General features: G+C 40.0%; 1 protein-coding gene across 1 annotated transcript in view; it reads left to right on the top strand.

Annotated features, from left to right (window-relative positions):
- Nucleotides 1–13,368, top strand: part of sntg2 (syntrophin, gamma 2) — an 81,245-nt gene that overhangs the window by 13,352 nt on the left and 54,525 nt on the right. The window contains exons 2-5 of the mRNA XM_041954444.1: nt 9,360–9,497; nt 9,613–9,669; nt 9,823–9,880; nt 12,196–12,239. Of these exons, the coding sequence (XP_041810378.1) occupies nt 9,360–9,497; nt 9,613–9,669; nt 9,823–9,880; nt 12,196–12,239 (297 nt within the window). The remainder of the gene's footprint in view (nt 1–9,359; nt 9,498–9,612; nt 9,670–9,822; nt 9,881–12,195; nt 12,240–13,368) is intronic.

Genomic DNA, 13,368 nt, shown 5'->3' with positions numbered 1-13,368 from the left:
AACCAACATAAGGGACAACATCAATTCAAAGAAAGCACATGCGTTTACATTACTCTGTCAGACAAAAACGATTCAAATTCATTGAAATGGACTTATTTTAAAAGTTTCTACAGATTTTTCCATTTGTGTGGAGCATTGTATGGTGATTTTATTAAGGACAAAATAATCTTGGGACCTAGTGCAGTGTGAACTCGAACTATAGGTTAAAAGACATGTATGCTATCCAGGTGGATTGCCAAGAAGCCCTTTGTAAAGAAACAGAGTGCCTTGCTGTTCTCATCTCACTGCCAACAACGTACACCCAGCTTTCTCATTTTGTAAACAATAATGGTTTCTAAAGCCCAGTTTTGAACCTAAGGGCAGGGTGATGGACTGTATCGAGGGGTTTAGGAGTGGTGGCCGGAAAATGCATATAAGTTAAATCACCATAGCCCATAACAGGTAAAAAGCTTGTCTGGACAGTTCCCGTTTTGCACTTCTGGGTGATATATGCCTTATTTCTATAAAAGAAAATGCCAGTTTTGCTTTTAAAAACTTAGTTCATTAGTATGTTTTTGAAGCACAGCTCGTCATCGAGCCAGAAACCAAGATATTTATAAGAAGAAGCTCTTTTAGTTGGAGTCCCATTAAGACTAGTAATATTCATTTCAGTGGATCTGTTTTCTAGGAAACAACATGCTTTTTGTTTTACTTGAGTTGCAGTCAGTCATTTAAGATCAATCAAAAGTTGCTGCCTGGGTACAGAGGGCACTGCTGTATATATGGCATCATCCCCGAACAGATGGATTGTATCGTTTTCCATGTGATGCATTTATGAATTGTAAATAAAAGTGATCCTAGAATAGAACCCTGTAGTACACTTCATTAATCAATTCAATTCAATCAATTACATGATTTTTCATCAAATCCAAATAAATTCCAGGGCTTTTAAAAGCATTTGATGATCAATCATATCAAAAGCCTTGCAAGTCAATAAAAGGGTAGCACCATCCTGCTTATTATTTAATGCATCAGCAATGTCATGCAGGACTTTGAATACTGCCGTCACAGTTTTATGCCCCGGTCATAAACCTAATTGGTAACATTTTAAAATGAAGGGTTGAGATAAAAATGTTCTCACCTGATCATTTACCACTTTCTTTGACGCTGTAGCCAGACAATTATTCAGCTCATTTGACTGACCCCCATTACGCAAAGGTAGGACATAGGCTGCCAAATGAGGGATGCTTTGTGTTTCTACAGTCGGATTACAATATTAGATACGCTTTCAACTAAAAGTGGAACTGCTAATAGTATGAGCCTTGACTCTTACTGATCAGCCCTAGTGGACTTTTGAATCAGTAAAACTAAGAGCATTAAACACTGCAAGTTTTATAAAAGGCTTCAATGACGAGATCTGAGTGTCAGGTTTGTTTGCACAGCAAGGTGCACTATGATCAGACACAGTGGGAAGAGATCTGGCATTTTCAAATATATAACCTGATGAAGTAAGCATTGAATGCATCACATACACTCTTTCCAGCTGAGATAGTGGAGGAGCCTTGAACATTTTCACTGAGTGAGGATGAAGTAGAATTATGTGGTAATGATTGAACAGTTTTTCAGAACTTAGCTGGGTTTCCTTCACTTTAAGAAAGTGCAGAGACATAAAATGATGATTTGGCATTTCAAATAACAGTGAGACATCTATTACACTGCTGCTGAAAATATTGGCAGCGAGTGATTTAGTTATATGTGCCACATGGTTTGATCGGAGTTTACATCACAGATGCAGGCTACTGGGCAGTGGTCATCGAAGTCAAGAGGAAAAACACCACTAGATTTATAATGCTGTGCTCTGTTGGTCTAAGAGTGTGGCCTTTATTTTTTTGGATCTGGTCGAGTAGGAGAGGAGAAAAGCTGCTTTAGATTGAATTTTTTTAATTACCCAAAAATATTAACCACTTAATGTTCATATCATCCAGGATAAGAAGTTGTGAACCATCATAGCTGGGTATAAAATCAAAGATGTCACCTATGGGACCCGTAGGTGCAGAGGGTGAACGATAAAACCCAGTAACTAGTACTTTGCTAGTGTTATTTCTCTCCACACTTAATGGCAGGAACTGACTAACTTTCTTCAAAAACCATGTTTCAGAGAGTACAAAAATGTCAGAGTCAGTTTGTTACACCCAGATCTTAACCTTATAATACTACGCACGTTCATGTGGCCAATACCCAAGCCCTTGTGATGCGAGAGGCTTTGCATGCTGAAATCAATGTTCTGAGTTCCCTCTAAATCCGAGTCAAGACCTTTTAACGAGAAGTGTGAAATGATGAGAAGATCTTGTCAAATTCCTTGTTAAAACCAAATTGTTTTGCTAGTAGTAAGAAAAACACCAATAACGAGAAAATATCACATTAACAAGAAACAGATATCATGGATCATAACATGAAAGGGATCTTGCATAAACGAGAAAAGTCATTTGAAACACGCCGCTGTTGTATGCTCAGCTGCCGACATCAGTGACTCAATCTGCAGGAAGCTGGAACTGCTCACAACTCAAGCCTGATTGTGTGTTCAGACAGACTGCAAAGGAAGTTCTAGACGTGACACTATTGCATATGAAGGTAACAGAAAAACGTGAGCTGGTGCAAACAGACAGAAATTTGCTCAAGGCAGCACAAACCCATGCATTGACACATCTGCACAAGGTGAAAGTGTTTCAAGTTTGTTTCAAATTTGTGTGAATCCTCAGGCTTTACAAATCAACTTCAGAAACACACAGAAACAAGAGGAAGAAGGAGAGAAAATGGAGGGAAATGGAGTTCCTGGTGAGTTCTGGGATCAGTGTGCATGTGGCTGGCCAGCTTGCAGCTCATGTCAGTGTGTAAGTGGACGTGAATCCGTCAAGCTCCTCAAGTTGGCAGACGGCGCCGCCCTCCCCGGGCTCTTCTCTGGTGGGAACGAGTCCACCTACAGACGGCGGATCGACTGTTTGGTGCGGACAAAACAACTCATGGAGACGGTAGTGGATTTCAATAAAAACCCAGTCCCACCTGCCCCCATGACCCTCTGTGACTCCCCAGTTGACATTGTGTCTTTTCCCTGGGCACCATCATCACCCAGCACCTCAAGTACGAACTGAACATCAGCTCCTTCAGGAAGGCTCAGCAGTGGACGAACTTCCTGCAGCAGCTGAAGAAGTTCATCCTGCCAAAGTCAGTCACGGTGCAGTCCTACACCATCACAAAGTCCCTCCTCCATCACCATCTGGTGATCAGACTGTAGTGCATCATAGTTTCTAATAAGAAGGTGCTTGGCTGCTTTTTGACCTGCATTCCTCTGAGACCCTGAGGCGAGCAGGAAAGATTACTGCTGACCGCTCCCACCCAAAACACAGACTGACTTTCTGAAACACTACCTGGCCTCATCATCATCATCATTTTAAACATATTTTTTCTATATATTTTTTGTATTTCTTATTGAAAATGTCTATTTTTTCTCTGCATGATTCATGATGTTTGTAGTAGTTGTTTTTCCTTTATCTTTTCTCTGACTATGTCTGTTGTGACACCTGTGCACCGAAACACCAAAGCAAATTTCTTGTATGTGAAAATCAATAAACCTGATTCTGATACTGTTTGGGGTGAATAAACAAGGACTGCACAAACAATCCAGCAGTCATACAATTGGCTTTCAGCCTAAACACACCTTTTACAGTGCTTGGCTGATGGAAACCTCGAATTGAGAAACAGCAACAGGAGGTGGTATGTTGCTTGATTGTTAATGAGACTGGTGGGAGCGTGCTCAAATTGCTCAGGTTTTATTTCAGCTATTTGCTTTTTTAAAAAAAAGAAAAGAAAAAACACTTCCTAAGGCCCTGAAATCATATTTTTGCTGTCGTGTCCTACATAAACACTATTTTCTGCTAAATTTGAAACATTTTTGGTTATTTCACATGACAGATTTTTTTGTTTGTTTTGTTCTCCTCTCGCCCATTTGAAGTAAATGGGGCTCTGTTTGGAAAAATTGTTAGCGAATGTTGCCAGGCTACTGTCAATCAAATCTGATTGAACCACAAATGTTTTTCCCCAAACTTTATCCGTGATTCTCGCTAGTAACTCAATAACACTTTAGAACTACATGTTTAAGTATATAATAAGGAGAGCGGGCTCAAGGTGTCTATCTTATTAGTTAATTTGATCTGTCTTCTTTACTGTGTACTTGCAATCTGACCGGTCTCCATCATTTAGTGATGTAAGTGAAATCATCAACAAAAAGACAGAAGCTCAGCCTCTCCTCAGGCACACCACTGATGTGATCTCCACTGGTGACATGCTTATAAACACTCCTCCAGACAGTGTGACAAATCTGGCTAATGACCAACTGTCAGGTCAAATTGAAGTCCAGTTTATAGAGGACCGAGAGCGTACACCAAGCATGTTTAGGAGAAGCTTCACACGTCAACAGAAACCAGGCCTTGACCTTCTCCTGTCTTTGAGGAGCGGGTTCTTTAACTCATTCAAGAGCCCGTGCTAATACTTAAAAGTCTTGTTATACTTCAGTAAAACCTTCAGTCTCTCCAGTCTATATTGGCCATGCGAACATCAGGCTTGAACCAGTTGAGATATTCTGAAAATCTTTTGTACTCGCTGTTGTTCATAATTTACATCCCTGTCTTGAAGTGAATTGCAGATACGAAGTGAGACGTTACGCAGTGTGTCTCACTGATGTTGTGATCTCTGTTTGAATTCACTCACCTGCCGTGTGTGAAGATTCCCCCCAACTAAACTAATGAACTATACATGTTCACCCTCTGGCACAAGTGCTTTCACTATCCATAATGTATCCAGACAAGTTTATAAAGGTGTAGCTTTGATCCCCTTCACTATTCTACCATACTGCTGATGGTTCAGTGAAGAGTTTCAGTCTTTCTCTGGACAGTAGTTGTGAATCAAGAAGTACTAAGGCTAGTACATAGCTTGCAAAAAATAGTGTTAGGTGAGTTCAAGTGCGTATTTAACCAGCATTTCATGTCAGTGCTCCAGCCTTCTGAGCCGACAGAAAGTACAGTTCTCAGTCACACCTGTGGCTTTGATTTCAAACTTTACTTCTGAATGTTCAGAGTTGAAGACAAATGGATTCAATAAGAGACTCAGAACTAGATTCAGATGTGACAAAATGATATAAAACCCCAATCCTAGTAGGAATAATACACCAAGACACAACTCATCATTTTGAAGCTCTACATACAAATTTTAAAACACATTTATTATTTATGTTAATTGTGTAGAGAAGTTTTAGACATTTAAAATGTTGCTGAATCTGATGAAGGGTACATAATGACTTAATTAGGGCTCGGTTCAGGACTGTTGGTAAGTAAGTCAGACATATAATTAGACCAAAATACAGTCAACCCAAACTGTGCATCTGCCTCAAAAAAAACACATTATTCACATGCGATCGTTCTAACACACCACATAAACAGAGCTGGAGACGAGCCCGCTAGGATTCACTCAAGTCCTGAATAGATTGGGACTCAGCTGGACCAGATTGATCAGACTAGAACATGAATTGGACCAGGTCCAAGTTTGGTCCTGGGCCAGGTCCCGGATACCAGGAGGCAAGTGGACCTGTGAAGATGATCCAATGTGTGGATCTGCTGAATCTCTGATTTTCAACTGAGCAGATAAAAGGGCTGTTTTCCTCTAATGTCTCACTTGTTGCAGCTTTAACAGCTCGGCTGCCATTGAGAATATTCATCAGTCAAAGGTCACTTCATCACAGCTCTTTGGATGTTAATGCTTTTCAAACAGTTTGGGTTTCACTTTTTTTCTCAAATCTTTCACAAGACATGATTCATCCACATATTACAAACAGCTAGAGCCTCAAAGATAACCGTGACTTGAATCAAACCTCCCTGACAGTGTCACTAAACAACAACAACTGTACATTTTCAGCTTCACAAATACAGCACGTATTACACAGCTTTTGTGCTGGATTGCATTAGATTGTCAGCCGCACCCCCCACAGTTTGGCTGTAAGGTTTTAAGGGAAAAGGGGACACAGTTTGACTACAGTCAGCACGATGAATGTGATATGCTGTCACAAGATTTTAACTCAGTTCATGTTGAATATATTACAGACGCACGTGCTTGTGCACTAGCTGTGCGATTTGAATGTTGAAGGTGTATTTTTCATTGGATTAAAGAATTTCTGACAGACCGCCTAAGGGGAATATGCAGCGAGCGTGTGATTGTTTAATGTACGGGGGTCCCACAAGGTGGCTTTTATCCTCTCATATTCAATCTACGCAGATGAGATGAGGTAGCCTGACAGCACCATAATTTCACTTGTTTTTTTTTCTTTCATCAACATCAGTTTCCACATCCCACACATTTCCCCTCTCTATTAATTTCTTTCTTGAGGACCCCATAACTAAATTCTTGAAAATGTGTTACTGCTCGTGGTCACCATTATAATATGTGTAATGAATCAGTTCATGCCTGTAGATGGGGGATCCAATCAAAACTCTGAGATTCAGTCGTGTGTCTCATTTATAAAGGCCAAGCAAAGTTGTCCTTCAGATGTCACGATTCACACCGTTATTTAGGCACCTGGCTGAGAAACAGCAGCCCAGAAAATGTGATGGATGTCAGATGTATTATCACTGGTGTCTTAACTGAAATTTAAACTCTACTTTTAGAGGGTAAGGTAATCGAAGATGTAATGACACAAACCATAAGGTACATTTTTGGTTTCCCCATCTGAAAAAGTTTGAAGCCTGTGGTTGTTTTTTTCAGTGGTAACAGTGATGAACATCTGAGAAGCGTTGCTAGGAGATGCACAGTTATCTTCCTCTGCGCTATTGACCAAAAGTCGTCATACCGTGTGGATGGCTGATTTTCTTCATGAGAGTTTTTCAGTTTGTTGTTTGTGTTCTTGTTTTTGCCATAAAGTTCACAAGTTTCTCGTTCTGTTTTTTTTAGCTATTGCTTCAGTAGCCAAATAAAGGAAGAAAAGATCTTTTGTGCACAGAGTTTTTTTCTTCCTGCTGCAGTCAGCCTCTTCAACAGAATCATGTCAAGTTCATGGCCTTTCAAGTGTTTATGTATGTGTGAATGTCACATGAGATTTACTGTTGACGAACCCAAAGTCAAGAAACGATAACAGCTACATGAGAGAGCTACCTAACAGGTTGGGCAGTGGTGGAGTAGAAAGTGATGGGAGATGAAACTGAATTCCTCTGTCATCACAGGCAGTCAGTGAGATTGATGGATGGTGCCTCTCTGTGCCGTCAAACCTGCCGACCTGTTTGGTGTCCCCTGAATGTCTCCACGCCCAGCAGCCACATTCCCACAAAGCCCCGACCAGAAACTTCAGTTTATGCTCTGTCTTCACGGGCAGGAACAGAGCACAACCTTCATTCCAAAGTCACTTAAAGGGGAATTGGTTGACCTCACTCACGCACTGACTGTCACACTGTGACTCACCAAGTGTACATCATTTATGAAAAGGTCAATCTTCAACTGTTGTAGTTAAATCTAGAGAATGGTGCGACAACAAACCACAAACCTTTTCTATTTTTGTCCTCCCTCCTTCTGATCACTGTCTTACTACCTTATCCTGCTTTTACAGTTGCCTTGTCAGCATTTTGGTCTGTCATTACTAAGCTTGGATCAAGACAGTCCAGGCGCGCAGTTATTTAAAGTACATGAAAATTAATACACAACCGGGCTGTCAGGTTTTCAGTCACTGTGCTAATCCCCCTGTTTTTTCCATGAAAACGCTTTATGTAACACATTTGATAAAAGAGTTAAAATGGCTAGGTACTCTATATAGTGCACTACTTGTTATCAACAGGGTCGTAGGAGGCATTCGATAATACTTCCAGCAAAAGGGAAACCTAGAGAGTAAAACCTGCTACAGCATCAAATGAAAGAGGGGGTGGACACAATAACTGAAATCCAACAGAAGCATATTGCAATAAATTCTATATTTGTGATGGTTATAATGTTCATATCTGGTGAGACTGTGTCAAAGTCACGCTGATTCAGGTCTATAGTATCTTTTGAGGCCATTGCTTGTGGTGGTGTATCAGACTGCATCATATTTGTGCTGCTTTCATTTTGCCCGGTCCTTGAATATGAAGCCTTTTCTCTAATTCACAGTCAAGTCGCTTCAGTTCAACTGGCAATTGGTTTTCCATCAAGCATGGGCTGTTGTCCTTTCATTTGTTTATATGTCAGAGCATCCATCAATCTTATTGACTCCCGTGGTTGGATTTTGATGAAGCTTGGGGAAATAATGGAGCTCACCACTTCAATACAGCAGTTTCAAACGCCGACCAAACAGCTTTTGGGGTCGGGACTTAATTGTGCGCCTGTGTGATATCTTCTGCTGGATCAGGACGAACGTTGAGGGAATTATGCATGTCTCCGCTGTGTTTAGCTATTTTCAAAATTATATAGATTGGAGCAGCTGCCCTGAGAGGATAGAGCGAAATTACGCATCAGGCTTCATTGTGTACGGAGACTCGTACCCCAGAGGGTGCTTGTGCAGTTACCGCGGGGTACGTGGAAAGATTGTGGAGCAGCTCAGACAATTTGAAACAAGACTGAGAGTCTACAGGAAACACTAACAGCTCTGTGAATCTGCAACGCTGCCTTCAGCTCAGTGCTAATGTCAGCACACTAACACGGATGCAATGACAATGCCAACATTCTGATGTACAGCAGGTATAACCATCCTAGTCTAGCTTGTTAGCATGCTAACTTGCGTTAACAACAAATTAGAGCTGAGGGGGATGAGAATGTCATTACTTTTGTAGACATTTGGCCATAAATGATGAATTCAAATAAACTGCAGATGGCATTAGATAAAAAAAAAACTCAGCAGTTGTTTGAATGCCAAACAAATTGCATTGTGATCTGTCAGTTCACCATAACCAAAACCTCATGGTGACACCAAGAAAAGTCAATGCATCCCCATTAGGCTTCATCCTCCAGGAAACATGAACGTCTGGACCAGCTACTCAGTGATAGTCAGAGTACGAAGTATGATGTCTGTGCTCTTTCATCTGAGTTGGCTGTTGTCGTCATTCCTGTCCTCAAAGTCAGACAGTCTGGTGCAATTTCCTGAACTTCTGCATATCCCTTTTTTGTAAGGTGAAGATAAATTCAAAGCATATAATCTCTTTTTTTCTATTACACAAAGGTTCACGCCTTCACAACGTCAGGCAAAACCAATTAACCCAAAACTAGACCGGGTGAATGGAGTACACAAACGACACGTTGAGAAAAGCGGATTAAAATGTTCATTGTGTACATAATTGCTCTGCTTGGCAAAATGTCAATGCTCTTCTCAATTCCAACAGACAAAATCTGGAATTGCTTTGCTGTACAATGAGGAGACCAACAATACCTATGATGTCTGCCTGAAATTGACCAAAGAGGTATTAACCATACAGAAGCTGGATGTGGTTTGCACAAGTGGAAGTGAATCCCAAGTAAATGTAAGTGCGCCAGAGGGCTCAAGTCTTGCATTGTAATTCATGCCGCATAACTCCAGAATACTGTTTCAATGTTCACAATATCTTTTTGCCAATAAGAAACTCCCACTTTCTAAAGCACAGAACTGTTGTACTGCGAAGACAGGCGACTGGCGGTCTGGGCTTAAGCATCAAAGTAAGCAGATAAATTTTGATTATGGAGACTAAAGTGGAAATGACAAGTCTTTGGGTTGCAGAGCTGACTGTTTGCCTGAGAAAACAGTTTTGGCAGCAAATTTCACTGCCAAAACTCATCACTATTGATTCTCACCTTTCTCTTGCTTTCCAGGGGGGTGCAGAACACAACGTGCCCGTGGTCATTTCAAAGATTTTCAAAGATCAAGTAGGTAAGGAAGTATTTTATTTCACCACTGCAGTATGGATTTGGATATGGTTTTCAGTACAGTGGTAAATGTCATTCATCTACTTGTTTCTAGAAATGTTAATGAAGTTAACAGGAGACGCTGGTTGCGCTGATGTGTGACTTATCATGCACAAATTGTCCATTATTACTTCACTCTCATTGAGTACTCTACCTATCAATACATACTGGTATCCTACTGTGACACATATGTATTTATTACTGTACAATAGCATAAATGCTGTTGTCACTTGATCCTTACCCGCCATGTGCAATTTGTGTAAAAACTGTGTAATTCTATACAATTTTTGGCAGTATATTTTTATGGCAATATTTCTTAGAGTTCTTTATGGGAATATATACATTTTGCATATTTTTCTTTTCTTTTATGTAGTCCTTTGTATAAAATGAACATATATATATATATAGTCAGCTTTTGTATTTTGTATTTTTTTGTATTTTTCTATTCTGAGAATATTTTCTACTTTTACCTGCTGCCTGTAACACCCGAATTTCCACGGCTGGGGATTAATAAAGTCTTATCTTATCTTATCTGGTTACTTTACAGGTGACATCCAAGTCCACAATGAAATTTTGAGCTTTTTGAAAGCATCATACATTTTTAGATCTGTCTTTTTCTATAAATTGTCTAAAAAGTAAAGAAATTGGTTATCGATGTGGGAGAGAGAGGAAAAGTTTTTAGTTTGCATTCATTCCAGGAAGATGAGATGGAAGGTTTGATATCAGTCTTGTGTCTGAGTGTTAAAGGGGAACTCCAGTCATGTATAGATTGCATTTCCTCAAAGTTTGAAAAATTTGTGAGAGATCGATTGTAAAAAGAAGCGAAAAAATCACATGTTTGCATAATGCAGACACATCGTACATTAGACCCTCCTCGCCTGGTAAACGGCAGTTTCTTTTCAAACCCCAGTGTGTAACACAGTTTTTTCTGTTCTTAATTTGTTGTCTCCAACCACTAACATCATCAGGGTTATTTTTCCTTGTCAAATATTCTTCCAGAGTTGCAGAAGACATTATTCAACTGCAGTACTCCTCATGATGAGTAATCTAGACTTCATGTGTAAAATCTGAGCCACTTTATGCTACTTCAGCCCACTACTTAGCCTAGCTTAGCATAAAGACTGGAAACATGGGGAAACAGTTAGCCATGCTACCCCTATCAAAACCTAGTTGGTTATTATAGTTAGCATACAAGAGTGCAAAATCTACCATCCTTGTTGACAACACTAAGCTGCACACAGTAGCTATGGCCAGCTGTTTGCCAAGAAGTAGTTCCAGTATATAGCTGGCCGTAAAATTTAAAGTGTTTTTGCTTTTGAATTAGTATGGGCAAAAACCACGAAATGTTCACTATTTTTGCATCTCATCTTCATCATCATCATCATGTAAAAGATACAAAAAAGCAACTGGCAATGGGAAATGAGCCTATCGGCCGTTACGCTGTTTCCCTGTTTCCAGTCTTTATGCTAAGCTAGGCTAAACACGCCGTGATTTCAGCTCCATTGCACGAGATTGGTATCGATCCCTCCTTCTGAGCCTGAGAAAGAAAGCAAATAACCTTTTTTTCCTCCCAAAATGTTGACGTACTCCTTCTAAAATCTATTTTATTGGCTGGATTATTTCCCATAATGCACACCTGCTGGTAGCCAGTAAGTAAAAAATAAGATGTTCAGACAGGAGGTAACAAAGTTTGCTCCAAAACACAAGAAGAGGAAAAGTCGACATCCTCTCATGTGCAACATTTATTGTAATTAGGTTAACGGCATATTAAACACTGAAGAAGTAAACAGTAGCTGGATTGGCAGAGTGATGTGATCATGCTGTTAGCGAGATGGAAGAGAAAGTACTTTAGCCATGTCCGTCAGTTAAATGGTAAGAACCGATGACCTCTCAGTATCCTGTTAGGATGATCAGAGCGTCGTATGACTGAATCATTTCCCTGTCTTTTTGCCCACATCCCTCTTAATACCTTTTTGCATATGAGAGAATCATGTCTTCATATCCCCGGGGACGTTAAGAGCCCTTTTCACAGAGCTTCGCAAATCTTTTCACAACAGAGCTTTCATTGTTTCCTCCCGTGCCGCTGCAAATGAGTTTATATCCTGATTAGTTTCAAATTTCACGCTTTCATGTGTTCTTTCTCCGAGCTATAGGATGTCGCCGGAGATTAGTCCGACAGAGACACTGATTGCCATTTCCACCACATTACCATGTATGAAATGAGCAATTATTTTCTAATGTTTTCATTAACCTCTGACACTTGACAATTGACGCCTGCAGCTGATCAGACCGGGAAGCTCTTCGTCGGGGACGCCGTGCTGCAGGTTGGTTCATCAGTTCATGACTTACTTGCTTGGAGATTGATTCGGGTCACTGCAAAGAGTGGCAACTTGTTGCATCTTAATTTCAGCCCTCTTCTGTTTTGACAGAGTGTAATTTCATTTAGGAAATAGGAAAAGAGTATTTTTGAAGTTTAAACTGCGTGAGTTTAATCAAATGAGTCTTTTAATGTCTCTCTGCTCTTTTGAAGAGACAATAATGTGGCCAAATATATTCTCATTCAGTCACAACAAACTATTTCAATTTAACTAAAAAATACCTCATTGTCAGATTCTCTGGTAGATTGATCAGAAGGTCACCAACAAATGATTGCTGTACATTCGAATAATCACCAAAACCCAACAGTGTCTAGTATTTAGGAATGATATTCATTTAATCTTTTAAAAAGTTAATTTAAATCTGTCTAGCAGCTTCATTGGTTGTGCTGTTTATCTAGAATATCAAGTAGATTCTTTGGACAGCCAAGCAATATTAACATTCTTATTGGGAGTTATTATTAATTATATTATGAATTGAATTGTTATTGCTTCCACCTCTGGATCACCACTGTTTCACATTTATTTGCAATGACTCATTTATTTGTCACACTGCTGGCAAGAGACACAGCAAATCAGGGCTGGGTTTAGAAGCTTCCCATTCTAATAATGATCTAATTGTTTTGTGTCCTTGTGTCTGTTTGTGGTCCCTTTGTGGTCATTTTGCCTCTCATTGTGATAATTATATGTCTCTTTCTGCTAGTTTTGTGTCGCTTTGTGGTTGTTTTTCATCTCTTTGTGGTTTGGTCATTTTGCATGTACTTGTGGTTGTTTGTGTCTCTTTGTGGTTGTTTGTGTCTCTTTGTGGTGTAGTCAGTTTGTGCCTTTGGTCATTTTGCGTCTCTTTGTGGTTGTCTGTGTCTTTGTGTTAGTTTGCATCTCTTTGTGGTTGTTCATCTCTTGTGGCGTGGTCACTTTCTGTCTCTTTTGTAGTCATTTTGGATGTCTTCATGGTTGTGTTTTGTGTCTCTGTGGACATTTTGCTTGTTATTGTGGATGCATTGCGTGTTTTTGTGGTTGTTTGATTGTTCATACACAGGTTCAGTCCAGGGGTTACAGGCCGACACCCAAATAGGCC

This window comes from Chelmon rostratus, chromosome 15 (genome assembly GCF_017976325.1).
Source record: "Chelmon rostratus isolate fCheRos1 chromosome 15, fCheRos1.pri, whole genome shotgun sequence".
Taxonomy (NCBI): Eukaryota; Metazoa; Chordata; class Actinopteri; order Chaetodontiformes; family Chaetodontidae; genus Chelmon; species Chelmon rostratus.
Note: the sequence above shows the minus strand (reverse complement) of the source record. Positions and strands in the feature narration are given on the sequence as shown.